This window comes from Taudactylus pleione, unplaced genomic scaffold (assembly GCF_031769625.1).
Source record: "Taudactylus pleione unplaced genomic scaffold, aTauple2 ptg000040l, whole genome shotgun sequence".
NCBI classification, from domain to species: domain Eukaryota; kingdom Metazoa; phylum Chordata; class Amphibia; order Anura; family Myobatrachidae; genus Taudactylus; species Taudactylus pleione.
The window spans coordinates 21,282,500-21,305,904 of NW_028284442.1; the positions used below are offsets into that span (position 1 = coordinate 21,282,500).

A 23,405-nucleotide genomic window follows, 5' to 3' on the forward strand; every position below is an offset into this window, starting at 1 on the left:
GGAGAACCAATGTCTCCTGGGCCAGGCAGGAGCTAATAGTATTAACCTGCCGCCTTCCTGCTTCAACTTTCTGAAGACTCTTGGGAGGAGGGATATCGGAGGAAACTGGTATGCCAACCTGAAGTACCACCTAACCGCCAGAGTGTCCACGAAAGCAGCTGAGGGGTACCTCGTACTGGAGCCATACCTGGGGACCTTGTGGTTGTAGGTTTACGTCTGGCAGTCCCCACCTGTCCACCAGGAGTTGAAAGACGTCCAGATGAAGAGCCCATTTTCCGGAGTGTATGTCCTGACAAATTAGAAAGTCCACTTCCCAGTTGAGGACTCCTGGGATGAATATTGCAGAGATTGCTGGAAGATGGCATTCTGCACACAGCAGAATGTTCGCCACTTACCTCATGGCTGCCGGACTTCGTGTGCCTCCTTGATGGTTGATGTAGGCCACTGTAGTCGAGTTGTTGGACTGAATCTGCACAGGCCTGCCGTGAAGAAGGTCCTGCGGTCTGTACGAAGCCCCAAGATCTTTATCAGTATGTGAATTTACTGAGTTGTCCACCTTCCCTGAGAAGGTGTGACGCCCTGTCACCGCTCCCCATCCTCGCATCCATGGTGAGGAGTACCCAATCTGGTACCCATAACAGACAACCCTTGTTTAAGGCACAAAGTGAGGGAGAGCCAAGCCACTGGCGCGATGCGGATAATCAGACTTTATGCGATGATACACACCATCCCAATGAGACAGAATCTATTGCTGCAGGGACCTGGAGTGGAACGGGGCATACGCCACCATATCGAATGTGGAGACCATGTAGCCCAGCACCTGCATTGCCAGGTGAACTGAGAGTTTTTTGCAGAGTAGACTGCGCACACGAGACTGTAGTGCCACAATCTTGTCCTCTGCCCCAGAGAGTCCAGCAGCGCCTCCAAGTGCACTGTCCGCTGAGTTGGAGAAAGAGGGGACTTTTTCCAATTTATTACCCAGCCATGCTCCTGTAAGCAGACAATGGTCATCTGTAGATGACATAGTAACAACTCCTGCGATTTTGCCAATATAATGAGGTCGTCCAAATATGGCAGTATCCAGACAAGATAGGAAAGTTGGCTGTTTACAACAAGCACTACACAATCCATCTTGCACAAAACCCTGTTCAGACATGCCTGCGAAAACAAGAGATATGGTAAGAACTTACCTTTGTTATCTCTGTTTCTACGAAGTCCATAGGGTCCACAGGGTTGACCTTGGGGTATAGCTGGATCTGGATCCACGGGCACCACGCAGTTAAAGCTTTGCTGCTCCCAGGATGCACTTGGGTCCGTCCTCCTCTATACCCCGCCCCGGCCACAGGCACCTCAGTTGGTAAGCAGCTAAGGCCGGAGGAGGAGACTAAACAGAGAGAAGGAAGACTGGAACACACAAGAAACCATACTCACAGAAATGGGAGACGGAAAACCGGTGACCAGCCACACAGCCCATTTGAAGCCAGGTGCGTCAGGGCGGGCGCCCTGTGGACCCTATGGACTTCGTAGAAACAGAGATAACAAAGGTAAGTTCTTACCATATCTCTTGTTTTCTACTTCAGGGTCCATAGGGGGTCCACAGGGTTGACCTTGGGGATGTCCCAAAGCAGTTCAACTAAGGGCGGGGACGCTCCTGTGCTGAAAGGAGTACCCGGCGCCCAAAGGATGCATCCTGAGAGGCGAAGGTGTCAAACGCATAAAACCTCAAAAACGTCTGAATTGAAGACCAAGTAGCCGCCTTACACAGCTGAACAGCGGAGGCGCCACGTCTAGCAGCCCAAGAGGGACCCACAGAACGAGTGGAATGAGCCTTAACAGAGGCTGGCACAGGTAAACCCTCCTGCGCATAAGCCTCACAAATAACTGAACAAAGCCAACGGGCTAACGTTTGCTTGTTGGCAGGCCAACCCCTCTTGTGAAAACCGAAGAGGACAAACAAAGAATCCGACTTCTTAACCGAAGCAGTCCGGTCCACATAGATTCTAAGTGCCCGGACCACATCCAAGGAAGCCTCACCAGCAGAAAGATCAGGTGACTGAAAAGCTGGCACAACAAGTTCCTGATTAATGTGGAACTTTGAAACCACTTTGGGCAAAAACTCAGGACGCGTGCGGAGCACTGCCCTGTCCTGGTGAAAAATCAGAAAAGGAGGGCGACAGGAAAGCGCCCCCAATTCTGAAACCCTCCTGGCCGAAGCAATTGCCAGGAGAAAAATGGTCTTAAACGTCAGCCACTTGAGCTCCACCGACTCAAGCGGCTCAAAAGGAGGACCCTGCAAGACCCTCAGTACCACCGTCAAGTCCCACGGAGCCACCGGAGGCACGAAGGGAGGCTGGATCCTGAGAACACCTTGGAAAAAGGTGTAAACATCTGGCAGTGTAGCAATCCGTCGCTGAAACCACACAGACAAAGCAGACACATGAACCTTCAGAGAGGCCAGGCCTAAGCTGAGGTCCAAACCCGATTGAAGAAATTCCAAGATTCTGGAAACCCGGAACACCTGCGGATCATAGTTTCTGGATTCACACCACTGAAAATAAGTGCGCCACACCCTGTGGTAAATCCGCGCGGAAGCAGGCTTGCGTGCCCTAAGCATGGTACCAATCACTGAACTGGAGAAACCCCTAGACCTCAAGACGGCTGTCTCAAGAGCCACGCCGTCAAAGACAGCCGACCCAGATCCGGGTAAAGGCAGGGCCCCTGAGACAACAGGTCCCGACGCTGAGGAAGAAGGTACGGAGCGTCGATGGAGAGGCACCTCAGATCGGAGTACCAAGGACGTCTGGGCCACGCCGGAGCCACCAGCACGAGCGTGCCGCCGTCCTGCTTGAATTTCCGCAGAACCCGAGGAAGTAAGGATATCGGAGGAAACAGATACGCCAGGTGAAACGTCCATTTCACCGACAGAGCGTCTACCAGACAGGCGCCTGCGTCTCTTGTCCTTGACCCGTAAACGGGCAACTTGTGATTGTGACGGGAGGCCATCAAGTCCAGCTCCGGCAGCCCCCACCTGTCCACGAGTAGCTGAAACACCTCCGGGTGAAGCGACCATTCCCCGGGATGCACATCGTGACGGCTGAGGAAGTCCGCCTCCCAATTGAGGACTCCGGGAATGAAGACAGCAGAGATCGCTGGAACGTGACACTCCGCCCAAGCAAGAATGCGAGACACCTCCGACATTGCTGCCCGACTGCGAGTTCCCCCTTGGTGGTTGATGTACGCCACCGTGGTGGCGTTGTCGGACTGCACCTGAACCGCCCTTCCGTGAAGAGCGGGGCCGGACGACTGCAGGGCCCTGTACACAGCCCGCAGTTCCAGGATGTTGATGGGGAGAAGTGCTTCTTCCGCGGACCAACGACCCTGAAGCGATAATGAGCCGGTCACTGCCCCCCAACCCCGAAGACTGGCATCCGGGGGGAATGGGAACTGGGCAAATTCCACCATGTTGAATGTCGACACCATGGACCCCAGAACTCTCATAGCTGAATGGACCGACAGGCGGCAACTGCTCAGGCAACTGTGTATCCGCAGCTGCAGGGAGGAGACCTTCTCTGGAGTCAGGAAAATCCGCTGCTGACGAGAATCCAGCAGGGCTCCCAAATGAACCATCCGCTGTGATGGAATCAGGGAGGACTTCTTCCAGTTTATCAACCACCCGTGTGCTTGAAGACAAGCAATGGTCAGGTGGAGATGTCGAAGAAGCACCTCCGGGGAGCTCGCCAGCAGCAGAAGATCGTCCAGGTACGGCAACAGACGTAGACCCTGACCCCGAAGGTGGGCAGCCATAACCGCCATCACCTTGGTGAACACCCTCGGAGCCGTGGAAAGGCCAAAAGGCAACGCCCGAAATTGGTAGTGATGGTTCAGGATAGCAAACCTCAGATACCGCTGATGTGCCGGTGCTATGGGCACATGGAGATAGGCGTCCTGGATATCGAGGGAGACCATATAATCCCCGGGTTCCATCGCCAGAATGATGGAACGTAACGTTTCCATCCTGAACCTGGGAACTCTGAGGTATCTGTTCAGAGACTTCAAATTCAGGATAGGGCGATGAGAACCATTGGGTTTCTGTACCAGAAACAGAGTAGAATAGTACCCCGTCCCGCGCTGAGACTGCGGAACGGGAACAATGACCCCTGCTTGTAGCAAGGATTCTATAGCTACCTGAATCTGACCAGCTTTGGTCTTGTCCAGAGAAGGACTCGTACAGAAAAACTGGTGGGGCGGCCTGAACCGAAAAGACAGGGCGTACCCCTGAGAGACTACTTCTCTAACCCAGGCATCCGTGGTGGTATTGTGCCAACACTGGGCGAATTGGAGAAGTCGGCCTCCCACTCTGGGGTCCCCCAGAGAGAGGCCCGTCCCATCAGGCAGCAGGCTTATCCTCCTGCTTGGAAGAAGGGCGCCGAGCACTCCATGCCTGCTTCTTGGGCTTGGGTGCGGCCTTGGTCGCCGAATGTCTCGGGAAGGACTGGCCCTTGGCCTTACCCTGAACCCGAAAGGACCGAAAGGCAGAGCTCCTCACTTTAGCCGGCGCAGAGGCCGAAGGGAGAAAAGCCGACTTGGACTTAGCCAAAGTATCCACTATTCTGTCCAAATCCGGACCAAATAGTAAATCACCATTAAAAGGCAAGGCCTCCAGACCCTTTTTTGAATCTGCATCAGCCCTCCAGGACCTCAGCCACAGGGAGCGCCGAGCAGACACCGCTGCCGCCGACACCCTAGAAGTGAGCAGGCTGGCATCCAAAGACGCTTCCCCAATATAGGAAGCTGCATCCCGCATCTGTCCCACTAACGCTCTCTGGATATCCGGAGCCTCATCAGGAAAGGTATCCTCCAAGGCATTGGCCCATGCCTCAATGGCTTTAGCCACCCAGGAGATAGCCATGGACGGGCGAGCCACCACCCCGGAAAGAGAATAAATGGACTTTAAACAAGTCTCCACCTTCTTGTCCGTGGGATCCTTCAAAGAGGAGATAGACGGCAATGGCAGCGTCGCGCTTTTGATCAAGCGGGTAACGTGGGAATCCACCGCCGGCGGAGTTTCCCATTTCCTGCAATGAGCTTCAGGAAAAGGATAGTTCGCCGCCAACCTCTTCTGTGGATGGAACCTCTTACTAGGTAATTGCCAGGCCGCCGCCATATGATCCGATAATTGATCAGACAGGGGGAACACAGTTGAGGTCACCTTGGCCTTTTTAAAATTAGGAAACTTCGACCTAGGAGCCGGCGCATCATCCTCAACATGTAGGATAGCCCGCACCGCCCTAACTAAGGCTGGAACATTAATGGAGGACTTAGCTTCCACCTCCTGCCCCATGACATCAGAGTCAGAGTCCTCATGGATTTCTCCATCATCTGAGGACACTTCCGAGTCCGACAACTGCGCAGCTAGTGAACTCACAACCGGACGTTTAGACACCCTTGGTGGCACATCACCTTGCAACATGGACTGAAACGCCGAGGATGAAGCCGCCAGACTCTGTACGGAGCTGGATAGAACATCCACCCAAGGCGGAGGAGTCGTCGGAGCAAAACTCTGCAAAGGCACTACAGACTGACGCGTCCCTGGGGAAGACTGCACATACACAGGCAGTCCCGAGTAAGGACCCACAGTCTGGGCCCCGGGGGAAGACCGCAACATTTGTGGAACCCTCGGGGAATGGGGGATGGTGGGCTGCGGTAACGCCCTAGAAGGGACCGCTGATGGGACCGATAACCGGTCCGCAATAGACGCCAGCACCTGTGAAAACATCGCCCAAGGAGGGTCCTGTGATACAGGGGGGTTGGAGGGGCCCGGTACCAGCTGGCACCGCCCGCACAGACCATCCTGAGATAAGTCCTCCCCATCAACTCCAGCAGCACAGCGTCTGCAGGAAAATAGCACAGGAGCCACAGAGCGCTCAGTCTCCTCATCAGACATGATACCGTAAATCACAAGAAACAGGTATCACCAGAGGAATTACGGTTTTAACACCCGCGCACTCACCAGTATGCGACACAACAGCCCAGATATGGTACTGTGTAGCACACAACAGTATGTGACTGACCCCACAAATACGTGTTTTATATAAGTGAGGGTCTCAGAAAAACGCCCTTCCCCCACACACCTGCCGGGCCGTAGGAGAAGGAAAGGGATAGTTATAAGCTGACAGTAAGGAGAATAAGTCACAGACAGGCAGCACTAGCAATAGTCACATACAATGCAGAAAAGTTATACTCACTGCACCTTCCGCTACAATCAACCGCCCAGATTCAGTGTCTGGGAGGGCTATAGCGCTGTGTACACTGTCCTTTAGCAGGGGAGAGGTACACAGGGGGACCAGTCCACTTGATACCGCCTGGGAGTCTGCGATGTGCCAGTAAAGATGGCCGCCGGAGACCTCAGAGGAGGAGTGGCCGAGAGATAAGAGCAGCTCAGCGACGCCAGACTCCTAGTTGAAAGGCGCGCTGAGCTGAGGGGAGGAGCCGCTAGACAGGGAAGGCTGCCTCCCCTGGCTAGCAATTAACCCCCGGGTTGCCGGTCCCGCTACCAGCCTGATACCCTGGTGGTCTAGCGTACACGCGGGGTATTCCTCAATTGAGGGGGAGCCCGCCGCCGCCGCTAGCGCCTCCGGTCTGTCCCCAGAGACCGGAGGCTCCTGACTGCATTGAAGTATCCGCGGGCCGCCGCACGCGGCGACCCGCGGCTTACCTGATCCCCGTCGTGTCCGGCAGCAGTCAAGGGAGTCCCCAGAGCCCGGCTAGTACAGGCTCTGGGGTCCCGCCGCGATCCCCAGAGCTGTACTGGCGTCGCGGCGCCAGCGGGGAGAAGGAGCGGCAGCGTGGACGTCCTAAAGGACAGTCTGATGCTGCCGCTCTAACAGTGTAAAAAAAAGTAGAAAAAAATAAAAAATTTCTCTTTTAAAATAAAGCTTAGGGGCTGCTCCTGCAGCCCCACTGCGACAGGGTGACCCGACTCCGGCCGGGCACCAACTAAAACTGAGGTGCCTGTGGCCGGGGCGGGGTATACAGGAGGACGGACCCAAGTGCATCCTGGGAGCAGCAAAGCTTTAACTGCGTGGTGCCCGTGGATCCAGATCCAGCTATACCCCAAGGTCAACCCTGTGGACCCCCTATGGACCCTGAAGTAGAAACAGGATTTATATTACTTGAGCACCGAAGGCGCACGTTTCCCACCTTTACCCTCCGACATGCAAATGTGTGATCGGTATAAGGTGTATAGTATAAATACAATGCGACTCACTTCACAAATTAAAAACCCCACACACCTTATCAGAGGGATGAGGAGAAACACAGTGATAGGTATAACTGACAATTTGAAAAACAAGACAGTATATACACAGCATCTAGCATGAAAGTCACATACAATGCATAAATACAAACATTTGCTATTGCAAATGGACTCTGAATCAACTGACCAGCCCCGCCAGGGTATTGGCAGGATATAGAGCGCTATATACCAGACCCAGAGGAGAGGTATAAAAGGGAGACAAACCAGACCTCTGAGACAGGCAGCCTGCAGCAGTACACACAACTGTGAACGTCTCACACACGAGGTGGTCAGTAGTAGCAACCCAGAGGCAGGAATCCATAACCAGAAGTTGCACCTGGGTCGGAGTGGCCGGGGGAGCGCCAGTCTCCTTTAAGCTATTTTGACGGCACGGGTACGCTGGCCTCACAGTAGTAGAGGCTAACTAGTTAGTCTACTAACCATCCCCAGCGACAGACAAAATGGCCCCCGGCCGCCGTAGTGAGTACACGTTACACGAGGCCTTCACCCACAACAGTCTCTGGTGCGTCTCCAACACCGGAGGCCTGGTCTGCGTTGCGCACGATTCCCCTTGCGAGGAATCGCTTACCAGCCATCTCCGTGAATCAGATCGCAGTCCGGACCCCAGCAACGACGCTAGGTAAGCCTCGCTCCGTTGAAATCCCCGGGGCATATAGCCGTACTGGCGTTTCGGCATCGGGGGGGAACTGGTGTTTCGGCATCTGTAGATTGAATCGCAGCATCTGCGTCCTATTCGGCGCCTAGTACTGCTTAACTCAGAAGTTGAAAAACAAAAACAAAAAAAGGTAAGTCATAAAAGAAAAAAATATGAGATATGGTAAGAACTTACCTTTATCTCTATTTCTACGAAGTCCATAGGGTTCCACAGGATACCTTGGTGGTATAGGTGTGACGTCAGTCATCGGGCACCATAGAGTTAAGCTTTCAGCCTCCCAGGATGCACTAGGGTCCTCCTCCTATACCCCGCCCCCGAGCCAAGGCATCTCAGTTTTGTACCAAGCCATAGGCCGGAGGAGGAGAAGGAAGAGAGAGAAAGAAGATCTGGATACACACAAGAATCACATTCTCACCAGAGGGAGACGGAAAAACCGGTGACCAGAGCAAAGCCCATCGGCAGCACAGGTGCGACAGGGCGGGAGTCCTTTGGAACCCTATGGACTTCGTAGAAATAGAGATAACAAAGGTAAGTTCTTACCATATCTCATATTTTCTACTTCAGGGTCCATAGGGTATCCACAGGATACCTTGGGGATGTCCCAAAGCAGTATCCTTTAAGGGTGGGGACGCTCCTGTGCTGAAAGGAGAACCTGCAGCCCGAAGGAAGCATCCTGAGAGCCGAAGGTGTCAAACCTGTAATACCTCACAAAGGTATGGACAGAGGACCACGTAGCAGCCTTGCAGATCTGGACTGCAGAGGCACCACGTCGAGCTGCCCATGAAGGACCCACAGACCTAGTGGAATGAGCCTTCAGAGAAGGAGGAACCGGCAGACCTTCATGAAGATAAGCTTCAGAAATAGCCAAGGGGATCCAGGCTGCCAAAATTTGCTTTGAAGCAGGCCAACCCTTTTTACGGAAGCCATAGAGGACAAACAAGGCGTCCGACTTCCTAAACGAAGAAGTGCGGTCAACATAAGTCCTTAAGGCTCGCACAACATCCAAAGTGGCCACACTCACTGAAAGGCCAGGTGAGTTAAAGGCCGGAACAACGATTTCCTTGTTAACATGAAACTGGGAAACAACTTTGGGAAGAAATTCAGGACGAGTGCGGAGCACTGCCCTGTTCCCATGAAAAATCAAGAAAGGGGGTCTACAAGAAAGAGCCCCTAAATCAGAAACACGTCTGGCCGAAGCTATGGCCAGAAGGAAAACAGTCTTAGCCGTTAGCCATTTAAGATCCACTGAGCCCAGTGGTTCAAACGGCAGTCCCTGGAGAGCCCTCAGGACCACAGCCAAATCCCAAGGCGCCACAGGTGGAACAAAGGGCGGCTGAATGCAGAGAACACCTTGCATAAAGGTGCGCACATCCGGGATTGTAGCAATCATACGGTGAAACCAGACAGACAGGGCCGAAACCTGTACCTTCAAAGAAGCAAGGCGAAGCCCATGATCTAGTCCCGCTTGTAGGAAGGAGAGTATCCGAGACAGACGAAACTCCCGCGGTGCATAACCTCTCGGTCGACACCACTGGTAGAACGTATGCCACACGCGATGATATATCCTCGCGGAAGACGGTTTCCGAACTCGTAACATGGTACTCACTACAGAGCTGGAAAACCCCCTGGATCTTAACATGGCTGTCTCAACAGCCTCGCCGTCAAAGACAGCAGAGTCAGGTCCGGGTGAAGACAAGGACCCTGCAACAGAAGGTCCGGTCGTAGCGGCAACCGCAGAGGACTGTCCACGGACAGACCCTGAAGGTCTGAGAACCAGGCCGTCTGGGCCACGCGGGAGCTATCAACAGGAGCGTCCCTCCTTCCTGTTTGAATTTCCGGATTACCCGTGGAAGAAGGGAAACCAGAGGAAACAGGTAAGCGAACCGGAACATCCACCGGACGGACAGAGCATCCACCAGAGACGCCTTTTCGTCTCTTGTGCGAGACCCGTACACCGGCAACTTGTTGTTGTGCCGGGATGCCATGAGGTCGATCTCTGGAAGACCCCACTTGTCCACCAGAAGTTGAAAAACGTCCGGGTGCAGGGACCATTCCCCTGGATGAACGTCCTGGCGACTGAGAAAGTCCGCCTCCCAATTTAGCACTCCCGGGATGAAGACAGCTGATATGGCCGGAAGATCGCGCTCCGCCCATACCAGGATCCGAGACACCTCTACGAGAGCCGCCCGACTTCGGGTTCCTCCTTGCCGGTTTATGTAGGCCACGGTGGTAGCGTTGTCCGACTGAACCTGCACTGGGCGACCCTGGAGAACCCGATGTGCCTGTTGGAGGGCATTGAAAACCGCTCGGAGTTCCAAGATATTTATTGGAAGCTCCGCTTCTGTCGGAGTCCACCTGCCCTAGAACAAGTGTGGACCCGAAACTGCTCCCCAGCCCAGAAGACTGGCGTCAGTTGTCAACAGGACCCAATTTGGTACCCAGAACGGACGTCCCTTGTTGAGATGGGTCGTCTGCAACCAACAGGCAAGGGACAGGCGAACCTCCGGGGTGAGCACTATCGTCTGGGATTTTAGAGACTGAGGCAGCCCGTTCTACTTGGACAGGATCAGATGCTGCAGAGGTCTGGAGTGAAACTGGGCATATTCCACCATGTCGAACACCGACACCATGGAGCCCAGTAACCTCATCGTCGAGTGGAGAGACGCCCGGCGGCTGTGCAGACAACTGCGCACTATCGACTGTAAAGCAGAGATCTTTTCCCCCGTCACAAAGATCCTTTGCTGTCCCGAGTCCAATAAGGCTCCGAGGTGCAGAATCCGCCGAGACGGGATCAGAGTGGACTTCTGCCAGTTTATTAACCAGCCATGCCGTTGCAGTAGCGCAATGGTCAAGTCCAAGTGGCGCAGAAGGAGCTCCGGAGATCCTGCCACTAATAAAAGGTCATCCAAGTACGGCAACATGCGGACTTCCTGCAGCCGCAGAGAAGCCGCCATCACCTTGAACACACGCGGTCTGTCGCCAGGCCAAAAGGCAACACCCGAAACTGAAAGTGGTCGCTGCGGATTGCAAACCTGAGGAACTGTTGATGGCGCAAAAGAATAGGGACATGCAGGTAAGCGTCCTGTATGTCCAATGACACCATGTAGTCCCCAGGTTCCAGCGCCAGAATGATGGACCGTAGGGTCTCCATCCGAAACTTCGGCACCCGCAAAGACTTGTTGAGAGCTTTGAGGTTGAGAATCGGACGATACGACCCATTGGGTTTCTGCACCAAAAAGACATTGTCATAGATACCCTAGCCCCTCTGGGAGAATGGAACAGGCACTATAACTCCAGCCTAAAGCATAGTGTGCAAGACCTTCTGCAGCTCCGTGGCCTTGCTCCAGTCTGATGGTAGACCCGCGGTGAAAAATCGAGCCGGGGGTCTGTGCCGGAAAGAGAGGGCATACCCGTGGGAGACCACCTCGAGAACCCAAGTGTCTGTCGTGGTGACCGACCAACACCGGGAGAACTGCAGCAGGCGGCCTCCCACTTTGGGATCCCCCAAAGGGAGGCCCGGACCGTCAGGCCGCAGGCTTGTCATCTGGCTTAGGGGCCGGACGTCTGGTACTCCAGGCCTGCTTCCGGGGCTTGGCCGATTTCTTGGGACCAGCCTGTCGGGGAAAAGACTGGTTTGGGCCTGCCCTGGGCCCTATAAGAACGAAAGGACGATGGTCCTGAACCAGAAGGGACAGCGGCCGACGGGAGACATGCCGATTTGGCTGCCGCCAGTGTGGCTACAATCTTGTCCAGATCTGGACCGAAGAGAACTTCTCTGTTAAAGGGCAACGCCTCCAAACCCTTTTTGGAATCAGCGTCCGCCTTCCAGGATCGCAACCACAAGGTGCGACGAGCAGCCACCGCTGCTGAAGAAATTCGAGACACCAGGGTACTAATGTCTAAGGCCGCCTCGTTGATATAAGTGGTCGAATCATGGAGATTACCAATCAACTCCGCTTGCTCAGCCGGAATCGAAGGACGCCTCCAACGAATCTGCCCAGCGCTCCATAGCTCTGGCAACCCAGTAAATGGCCATAGCCGGCCGCGCTGCCCCCCCGCAAGGGAATAAGCGGACTTCAGGCAGATCTCCACCTTGCGGTCCGTAGCATCCTTAAGGGAGGACATGGATGGCATTGGTAATGTGGCACTACGGACAAGACGTGTCACATGAGAATCCACCTGTGGAGGGGATTCCCACTTAGCAAAATAATTATCCGTGAACGGATAAGCCACCGCCAGACACCTCTGCGGCTGGTATCGCTTGCCAGGCTGTTTCCACGCCTCCTCTAAATGGTCCACCAACTGACCCGAAAGAGGAAAGACTGTGGCGTCACCCTTCACATCCTTAAAAAAGGCATACTTGGATTTAGCCGCTGGGGGAACTTCGTCCTCAATCACCAAGGCTGTGCGGACTGCCCGAATAAGTCCAGGAATATACACCTTGGACCTAGCGTCTGCGTCCTTAGTATGGAGAGGTTCCTGATCGTAAGGATCCAGAATCTCCCCATCATCAGACGTCCCTTCGTCATCCTCATAAGGAGCCGACAGACGCCACCGGCCGTTTATGTGGCCGCATCACAGACTCCCCTTGCAGCACATCCGACAAGTGCTGTACAGAACTCGTCAGGGAGTTAACCCACGCCGGCTCCTGAGAAACCGGGAGAGGGGAAATAGGGAGACTGCGGGGTACCACCAATTGTCTTGGGAAACCCTGCATGAGTGACGACATCACTGATTGCTGGGACAAACCCATCTGCGTAAACGCGGGCTGCGGAGCTAACTGGCCCACTAAGGTTGTAAGCGCCTCAGCGACACAAGCCCAGGGCGGCTCCTGTACCAGTGCTGTAACCGTAATAGGCCGCGCCATTGACAAACACTGCCGGCAGAGGCCCTCCGTGCTACCCTCCCCCTCCGCTAAAGGTACTTTACACGTAGTACACTGTAGCCGGAGAGGAAAGTCACTTTCAGACATGATGGTAGAAAGTATGTGACCCCTCTCACCAATTGTTTTAAAAAGGCGAGAGACTACCCTGCAGCACCGCAAGGGCTTTAGCAGAAAGAACAGGGACAGTAATAAGGCTGACAGTCAGAAATGGAAAGTACAGGCAGCAGCGCTAGCACAGTCACATACAATGGAAAGAAACTCAATTCCTGCACTAACCAGCGCTGATAAATCAACTACATAGACACAGGTCTGGTAGGACACAGCGCTGCATACACAGACCTGACCACAGCAGAGAAGAGGTATGCGGGGAGACCCAGACCACGATGCCTCCGTCCAGACTTCCAGCAGCGTTCACCATGCGTTCTTGAAGATGGCCGCCGAGGAGCAGAGAGGAGGCTGGCCTGGGGGAGGAGCGCTGCCACAGGGCCAGTCGGCGTGTTGCAGAGAGGGCTGTGTGCAGCGGGGGAGGCGCCGGTTGTGAGACAGGGAAGGCGCGCTCCCCTGGCATGCATTTAACCCCCGGGACGCCGCGGCACTACCGCTCTGCTGCGGTCCGCTGTCCCAGGGGGGTAGTGAAAGCGCAGGTTATATACCTGGCTCCACGCTGCAGCCAGTCCCCAGGGAGCCCCCTGCCTGGGGACTCTGGACCATGTAACAGCGGGGACCCACCACGGGACCCCGCTGCTTACCTTGCTGTCCCCCTTGATTCCGGCCATGCTCCGGAACATCTGGGGTCACCGCTAGCTGTGACCCCAGATGCTCACCAGCATCCCCGGATCGGTACCGGCATTCTGGTACCGGGGGGGTGTAGGGAAGACAGCATGGACGTCAGGAGTGACTGTCCATGCTGTACTTCCAGATGTGCAGCCACAGCTGCATGTAGAAAACTTCAGGGGCTCTTCTTAGCCCCCCCCACTCCAACAGGTGCACCCGACTCCAGCCGGGCACCAAACTAAACTGAGATGCCTTGGCTCAGGGGCGGGGTATAAGAGGGGGACCCTAGTGCATCCTGGGAGGCTGAAAGCTTAACTCTATGGTGCCCGATGACTGACGTCACACCTATACCCCCAAGGTATCCTATGGATACCCTATGGACCCTGAAGTAGAAAGCCTGGGACTGCCTAGGCAGCCCCGCTGTTAAACAGGTGCGTCTGGATACTTGCCACGCACCACACAAGAAAACTGAATGCCTGTGGCTGGAGGAGAGGTATATAGGGAGGAGGACCATTGCATATGCTTACAGCTTCAAAGCTGTAGCTGTTTGGTACAATGGATCTCTCCAACTACATACCCCAAGGTAGATTCTCTGGACCCTATGGACGCTGAAGAATAGGGATTTATCGATAAGTAGCAAAATCCAGTTTTCTCCTTCATCCACTAGGGGACACTGGTGTTACACTGGGGACATCCCAAAGTTGCCTGCAAAACCAGCATCAGAGGTCGCAAAGGTATCAAAACGGTAAAACCGTACAAACATATTGACCGTGGACCAAGGTACAGCAAAGTTAAGATATAGAAGCACCTCAAGATGTAACAGAGTACGTGGAATGCGCCAAAATGAAAGGAGGCGGTGGCCGACCACTGGTCACGTAAGCCTGACAAATAGCAAGACTGATCCACCTGGCTGATCCACCACGTCTGCTTAAAAGCAGGCAAACCTCGTCTGGCAGCATCATATAGCACAAATAGGGAATCTGATTTGCGCAGAGCCGCCGTACGAGCAACATAATGTAGGTCCTGAGAGCCAGAACCACATCAATTGCTGGGGAAGAAGCATCATCAATTACTACCGATTATTAGGATTGTGGCCTCAACAGCCAGGCCGTTAAACGAAGACGCGGTAAGTCGGGGTGCACAGAGACTCTGCTGAAGATCCGGCCTGAGAAGCAGCGGCCACAGGTCATCTATGAGAAGCAACAGAAGGTCAGAATACCACGCTCGGCAATGCCAATCCGGAGTCAACAGAATGACTGTGGTGGACTCGCACTTGATGCGTTTCAGCAACCGCGGCAAGAGGAAAGGGTGGAAATAGGTATACCGCTACGGAACAGCCAGAGCGCCCACCACCTCTGCATCATGCCGCCGGATCATACGCCCTGTTGGAATACCTTTGTAGCTGGTGAGTCCGCTGAGAGGCTAGTAGGTCTATCTGATGCCTGTCCCAACACCGGGCCAGCTGCTGGAAACACTTCCAGATGAAGGGCCCTTTCCCTGCGGTGGAGATCCTGGCAATGAAGATAGCCTGCCTCCCAGTTCTAGACTCTGGGTATGAACACGGCAAAGTTAGCCACAGCGTGCCTCTCTGCCCACTGAAGGATACAGCTGCACTCCAGCATGGCTTAGCGACTGCGAGCTCCCCCTTGCCGATTATGTATGCAACGGCCCTGCACTCGAATTGGCAGTCCCTGCAGATGAGGAAACGCTGTGAGGAGGGCATTGTACACTGCACATTGATAGGTAGAAGCGCCTCCTGGCGTGACCAATGACTCTGAAATTGGCTGTCCAACACGACCACCCCTCAGCCACGTACGCTGGCATCAGTGGTCAGGAGAATCCAATTAGAATCTGCGACCCACCGCGAGATGAGCAGTCTGTAGCCACAAGAGCAGAGAGATGAGAGTCCGAGGGGACAGCCAAACAAGTCTGTAGTTGTAGATGGGACTCTGACCACTGAGACAGAAGGTCCAACTGAAATGGCCTGGGGTGGCACCTGCCAAACTGAATGGCCTCGCAGGTTGCCAACATCCTGCCCAGCAATGTGAACTGAACACTCTTCAGCTTGAGTACCAACCTGACCAATTCCTGAATCGCCTGGGTCTTGTCCATAGAGATAAACATTATCTGTAGGGAGGTGTATAAAATCAAACCCAGAAACTGGGATGGCACCAGATTGGATTTCTTGAAGTTCACAATCCAGCCATACTGGGTGAAAACTTTGTGTGTCAAAACATGACTGAGAAGTCTTTCTGCCGACGGAGCCTTGATGAGAAGGTCGTCCAGGTATGGCACAATGGACACCCCTAGAAACCGTAGATGGGCAATCACTGCCATTACATTGGTAAACACCCGGGGGGCAAATGATAGGCCGAAGGGCAGAGCCCGAAACTGGTAATGGGAGTCCCGGATGGCAAGAATGGAGGAAAGCTTGATGTGGTTCCCAATCGGATTGTGCAGGTAAGCATCCCTGATGTCCAGGGACACCAAATATTCCTCGGCCTCCAATCCTGCGATCATCGAATGCAGGGACTCCATCTTGAAACGATGAGACGTCAAACAAACAGTTAAAATTAGGCTGGACTGACCAGTCTGGCTTTGGGACTACAAACAGATTTGAATACAAGCACTAAATGCACTGCTGTACCCGGACTAAAACTTTGGAGGCAAGAAGCTTGTGTATTGCTTGCTGCAACACTCTCTGCTTTTGCACAGATCCGCAGGCTCGTGGTGAAAAACCAAACTGGGGTGAAGAAAACTACCTTGTATCCGCAGGATACAAGATTGCCAACCTAAATATCCTTAAACTGAAAGATCAGTTCCAACCATGGGGGCCCACAGGTGGGACAGAAGACAGTCATGCTGCCTTTGTCTCCGAGTGTTGGGTCCAGACAGCCAGGGCCAGGCTGACTACCTCTGGACTTCGCTGCAGTAGAGGCACCTCTTGTTTTGGAACGAAAATGGGAAGGGGCCTGAAAAAAAAAAACAGACGCGGAGCTACTGTAGATGAAGGCAAGAAAGTACTCTTGCCCCCGTGGACAGGGCATCCTGTCCAGTTCCGAACCGAACAGGACATCCACAAAAACCTGAAGGGCTTCCATGACCCGAAGCCAGAATGCACAGCGAGCAGCCACCAACAACACATCCCTGGCGGCATCTACCTGGAAAATAGACTCCCTAATGTGCTCAACTAGGGGGATAATGGTTATTAGATCGAAGGCCCTCATCCAACTGCTCTGAACATTTTTCTACCGCCTTATTCACCCATGCGCTGACTAAGGCCAGCCTGAGCAAATACCCAGCTGCCATATAAATGTACTTCAGGGTTGTTTCCAACTTCTTATCTGATCCATCTCCCTATTTGAATAGTGAGGGAAGGGAATGTGTTACAACAGAGGTAAGAGGAAAATGTGTTACTACACAGATGAGGGAGGGTAATGTTTTACTATAGCAGTGAGGGAGGGAATGCTTTATTATAGAGGTAAAGGATTAAAGTGTTACTGGAGTGGGGAGATGGAAACCGTATATATCTAACGTCTACCCGGGTAAAACCGGGTACATCAGCAAGTTAAAATTAAATCTGCTTTTCTCTTTATGAAATTAAGTGTTCACAATGCATACTGCTTACCTCTGGAGTATGAATGATATCACGATCAACTACCTCTGCATCAACAGCCATTAGGACTCTGAGGAAAAGGTCAACTCCTCGGGGGTTAAGACCCACAACAGACAAAATATCAAAGAAGAATTTATGCCACGTTGTGAGGTACTCTGTAACAAACACCAGGGCAAACACCTGTGCGGCTTTATTACGGATAAAAGTTTTCTCCGGTTGTGCATTAAGCATCTGTAGTAGAAATAAAATCATGAATATGCACTCAAGCCACAGTAAGTCTGTTCAAAAAACAAGGTTACTCAAGAACAAAAATGTCCTAATCCAAATGTCCTAAATACATTTATGGTTTATGAGAAACATGTATGTGATAATTAGATAACATTGCCTAATGCACAGATTTTGTGGGGGGGGGGTTGGGGAAATATAAAAATAATGCGCTATATGCAAGTACTGTGAATGTAACAGGTTGCAGCGCGCCTCTAGACGGCCCGACCTCCTGAGTGCATGACATTGCACAGAAGGGGCGGGGTCACCAGCACTGGAAAGTGAAGACCTGCCCAAAATGGCAGCACTACAGCAGTGATATAGGCTGCAGTGTCCTGTTCCATGCACCCTGTTAGCCAGAAGCAAGGGGTAGTGTCAGTTCCGTCCACAGGGCCCTGCGCTCTGTGCGATGGCACCATTCGCTCACCTCTAGTTACAACCCTGTCTGCAAGTACTGTATGTAAGTGAAATGGTTTACAGGCAAGGTGGGAAACCGGGCATGGTGGAGAATGCCTGGGCATTCTGCAACATGTTAGAAATGTGCTAGGCATAGTAGGAAATTATTTTCATTAGCTATTTTGCTTAGAAAACATAGGAAATTCACTACCTACTCTGCCTGAAAACCACTTGGGGGGGTGGGAATTCAATTAGCAGCGATAATCCATTAGTTGTTGAAAATTAGACTTTTTACAGGAGATGCAGATTTGAAACTATTCAATTATAAAGTGCACGAATTCTCCATATAGTTAACATTTCTTTTTTCGGGACCTCCTGAGCAGGTGAATAGTCGGGGAAAATCCCTATTTTAAAAATGGTACAAATGTGTTGGTTCAGAACCACTGGGATACCATCTTAATGATTAGGCATTTAGTTAGCTTAATTGGCCAATAAGAACATGTAATTTTTGGGGTGAAATTCTGCAAAATACAGAATGGGTTACAAGAAGTTGGATAGGTATAAGGTGGTGATGTATGAATGGGACAGAGGCTTGCAGGTGGGAGCTACCATGTGATTTTAACACATTATTAAAAGTGGCTTAAAAATGACACAAATATCTATTTACAGGCATTTTATTGCACCCCAAATTTATCTAGAGAATTTACTTTGTAAAAAAACAAAACAAAAAAAACGCTTGCTTTCTATAATTTTCCACTGTTTTAGAAAAATGCCTAGAACTGCCATTTAACACATTTTAAGAACCCCAAATACTCTGATTTTGGCCACTTACAAGCTTCTATACGGTTATCCATTATTATTTCACATTTCTGTGGGGTACAGGCTGATTTTCCCTATTTTCACCCACACTTAACGTGGGTATTACCGGCAAGAATTACCGCGCAAACACCAATATAAGTATTTTTTTAAATTAAATTGCGCAAAAACGGGAGCAGGCATATAGTGAAATTACCTGGAGATACGTGCGTTAGATTAACAGGCAATGACAACATTTCAATGCGGCTAATTGAACACAGCCCTTAGTCTACTGGGACCACCATCAATTTGTTATCATGAAACCTTTTAAAACCAAGAGATCAGAGGAAGTGGCTTGATATTTGATTGACATCTTCAATCTTGTTGAGCACCATTCATCCACCAAATCAGACAATGGAACAGAGTTTGCAAATAGTGTTTACCACTTGGCCTAAAAGCATTGTGCACAATGCCTAGGAGGTGGGTAGCCGTTTCTAAAAGTTTCAGATATTATGCACAATGCCTGTAACATACAATATGTTATGAAGGAACAATACAAAACTAGAGGCCAACTCAACTAGCTATGAGATGGCTGAAAATTGGTTAGTGCAAGTTAAAAACCACCAGCCATAACTTTTTGTAATTCAATTAGAAATCCGCATTAGTTTGCTGCATCCAGGAGAAAAGTAGGGAAAAAAGGAGAGTTATGGTAAAAGTTACCTTTGTTATCTCTCTCTTCGAAGTCCATAGGGTCCACAGAGAGACAATGGGGTGTAGGTGGGACCTTGGTGGACCGAACACCAACAGCAAAGCTTTTCAATCCCAGGATGCTACGGTCCTTTAAACCTATACCGCGCCCACAGCCTAAGGGCAACTCAGTTTTATTAACAAGCCCAAGGCAGGAGCAGGAGAGGAGAGAAGGAAAACTGGCACACTGAAGAATTACACTCTCACAGAGAAGGAAACAAGTGACCAAGAAAGCCATAGAAGCACAGGGCGTGAGCCCTGTGGACCCTATGGACTTCGAAGAAATAGTTAACCAAGGTACGTTTTCCCATAACTCTCCTTTTCTTCTTCAGGGTCCAAAGGGCTCCATAGGGAGACAAGGGGGAAGTCCCAAAGCAGTTCAAGGGCGTGAACGCTTTTGAGCTGATAGGATACTTCCTTTGGGCGTAGGGTAATCCTGAGAGGCAAATGTATCAAAAGGCACAAAACCTAAGAAAGGTGTGGACAGTTGACCAGGTGGCCGCCCTGCATAGCTGTTAAGCTGAGGCCCTGCATAGCTGTTAAGCTGTGGCACCACGCCGAGCTGCCCCACGAGGGACCCACAGAGAGAGTAGAATGAGCAGATACTGTAGCAGGCACAGGAAGGCCAGTGAGTTAGTCATGAAAATCCATCTGGCAGGGTCTGTTTGTTAGCTGGCCATCCCTTCCTGTGGAATCCATTTAGGACGAAGAGGGAGTTGATTTCCTGATTAAAGTAGTACGGTCCCCGTAGATCTTTAGAGCACGGACCACATCCAAAGAGGCCGCACCTGCTGAGTGCTCTGGTGATTGAAAGGCCAGAACCACAATTTCCTCATTTAGGTGGAAACGAGAGACCACCTTGGGAAGGAAGCCCAGGTGAGTTCTAAGAACCGCCCTGTCCCGATGAAAGATTAAAAAGGGGGAGCGACATGAAAGCGCCCCTAAATCCAATACCCTATGAGCAGATGCTGATAGCCAGAAAAAAACAGGGTCTCTGCAGTGAGCCACTTGACATCCACTGATTTCAGGGGTTCAAATGGAGGTTCCTTAAGTGTTTGGAGCACCACTGCCAAATCCCGTGGAGCCACAGAAGAGACATAGGGAGGCTGTATACGGATAACACCTTGCAGTAAGGTGTGAACATCTGGTAGAGAAGTCAGTCTGCGCTGGAACCAGATGAACAAACCAGAGACCTGCACTTTCAGAGATGCTAGGCAGAGGCCTAGATCCAATCCAGCCCGAAGAAAGGAAAGAATTCTAGACACCTTAAAAACTTGAGGTTCATAGTTTCTTGGAGCACACCATTGGAAATATGTTAGGAGGGACGTCTCAAGAGCCAAACAGTTAAAGACATACGGGCTAGGTGTATGTAGACAAAGACCCTGAGACAACAAATCTACTCGTAGAGTAAGTAGAAGAGGAACATCTATGGAGAGACTCTGAACATCGGAGTACCAATGGCGTCTGGGCCAAGCCGGAACCATCAACAGGACTGTGTCACCTTCCTGCTTGAACTTCTGAAGAATTCGAGGAAGCAGGCATATTGCGGGAAAGGTATGCCAAACGGAAGGTCCATTTCACTGACAATGCGCCCACCAAGGCTGCGTCAGGGTCCCTTGTCCTGGTTCCATATACTGGATGTTTGTTGTTGTGTCTTGAGTCCATGAGCTCCACATCCGCCATACCCCACTTGTCCACCAGGAGCTGAAACACTTCTGGATTTAGAGACCACTCAACTGCATGCACATCGTGACGGCTGAGGAAATCTGCCTCCCAATTGAGAACTCCCGAGATGAACACAGCGGAGATGGCGTAAGGTCCATGTGAGAATGTAGAACACTTCTGCCATTGCTGCCCGACTGCCTCCTTGGTGATTGAGGTGGGCCACTGCCATGGCGTTGTCAGACTGTACTTGTTCTATAAAGACACCCACTTTCCTTTCTTAACACACGTCATCTCCAGGAAGTGTATGATTAATCGGTATCAAGAGCCATCGGAGCTGCACGCAGTGCTTGAGGTAGACCCTACCCCACCGCAAGCACTGCGTTCAGTGCTGACTGAAATACAACCAGGTGATGTGTACAATGAAGTCCCCATGCTAAGTATGCACGCCCTTTAAATGCCGTTCTGACGCCCAGACACGCCTGCGTTCGCACCACCACTCCCCCGTTCACAAGCACCTTCCAGTGTTACCACCCACAAAAGGCACTGTGTCACTCAAGGTAGTGCTCAGTCTTTGTGCTACAAGCTCTCGATTCCTGATCGCAGTGACAGGCTCATGCACTGCGATGCATGCGCACAATGCGAACCATCGACAGCTACAAGCGAAAGCTTCTTAGCGTGCGGGTCTGAATCAGACCCAAAGTTCCAAGACATTGATTGGTAACTTTGCCTTGACTGGTGTCCAGCGGCCCTGGAAGGAGTGCTGGCCGGTCACTGCGCTCCACCCTCGGAGGTCGTCTAAGTACGGGAGTAGTCTGATCCCTTGACGTCATAAAGTAGGCCGCCATAACTGCCATGATTTTGGTAAAGACCAGAGGGGCTGTTGAGAGGCCAAACGGTAGGGCCTGAAATAGGTAATGCTGCTGTAGGATAGCAAACCGAAGTAATTGATAAGGCGCTATAGGTACATGTAGGTAAGCCTACTGAATGTCAAGAGACCATAATATCCCCAAGCTCCATAGGATAATAGAACAGAGAGTTTCCATACGAAACCTGGGCACCCTGATAAACTTGTTCAGAGATTTGAGGTGGAGGATAGGCTGATGAGACCAGTTGAGCTACTGAACCAGAAAAGGGTAGAATAACCACCCTTTGAACGTTGTGAGGACGGGACCGGAATTATTACTTCTGAATTCAGTAAGGACTGAATAGCTTTTTGGAGCAGCAGGGCCTTGCTTGGGTCTGATGGAAAAGAACAGCAAGGGGGGTGCCTTAGGAAGGATATGGCATATGCGTGGGAGACCACTTCTGTTAACCAGGCATCTCATGTGGTCTGACGCCAAAACTAGGCGAATTGAATAAGTCGAGCTCCCACCAGGCTGTATGTTTGTCCTCAAGACTTGGTAGGTGGACGTTTAGTAGCCCAGGCTTGTTTGGCCCTAGGCTTGGAGGCCTTGGCTGATGCCTGCTGCCTTGGAAAGGAGTGAACCTTAGCTTTTCCCCCCCGAGGGCAAAGGGAAGACATCCGAGGCTTTGTACTATATGTAGAGGGCAGGAATGCAGTCTTGGAAGCTGACAAAGGGGGTCGTTCAGACCCACTCGCAATCGGCAGTACGCTCGCAAGTGGGTCGATGTTCCCCACTGCGCATGCGCACGACGGAGGGTGCTCCGTCGTGCGCATGCGCGAGACCCGGACTGCGAAGCCAAGCTGTCGCTCCGGGTCTCGCACCAAAGGGGGCGTGCTGTCGATGGTGACTGACAGCACACCCTTTGGTGGGCGTGCCTGCCAGACGGAGGCGTTCCCATGGGAACGCCTACCGTCTGAAGAAGGCCCCACTGACATCATTAGTGATGTCAGTGGGAGTGATTTTGGCTCTGATAGAGCCAAAATCACTCCAGGGCTTGTGGCAGGGAGACCCTACCGCAGGGTCTCCGTCGCAAGTCCGATGGTCGCGATGGTCAAGACCATCGCGACCATCTTTTTGGACGCTCGTATATGCTGTGGGTGGTGACCCACAGCTATACGAGCGTCCAGGAGGACGCTCCATTTTAATGGAGGAGGGCCCTGATTCAGAGCGAGCGCTCTGGTCAGAGCGTCCGGCTCTGAATCAGGCCCAAAGTCAGAATTTTATCCAATTCTGGACCAAATAGGATATCTCCAGAATAAGGAAGGGACTTCAGAGCCCTTATTGAATCAGAGTCTGCTTTCCATGAACGGGGCCAAACAATACGGCGAGCCACTACTGAAGTGGCAGATATCTTGGAGGCCAGGAGAGCCGTATCCATAGCTGCTTCT

General features: G+C 52.0%; 1 protein-coding gene across 1 annotated transcript in view; it reads right to left on the reverse strand.

The window, feature by feature from the left end:
• The window catches only part of XPOT (exportin for tRNA), a 121,464-nt gene that overhangs the window by 76,036 nt on the left and 22,023 nt on the right, over positions 1-23,405 (reverse strand). Inside the window, exon 6 of the mRNA XM_088454649.1 lies at positions 17,258-17,476. Coding sequence (XP_088310775.1) covers positions 17,258-17,476 — 219 coding nt within the window. The remainder of the gene's footprint in view (positions 1-17,257; positions 17,477-23,405) is intronic.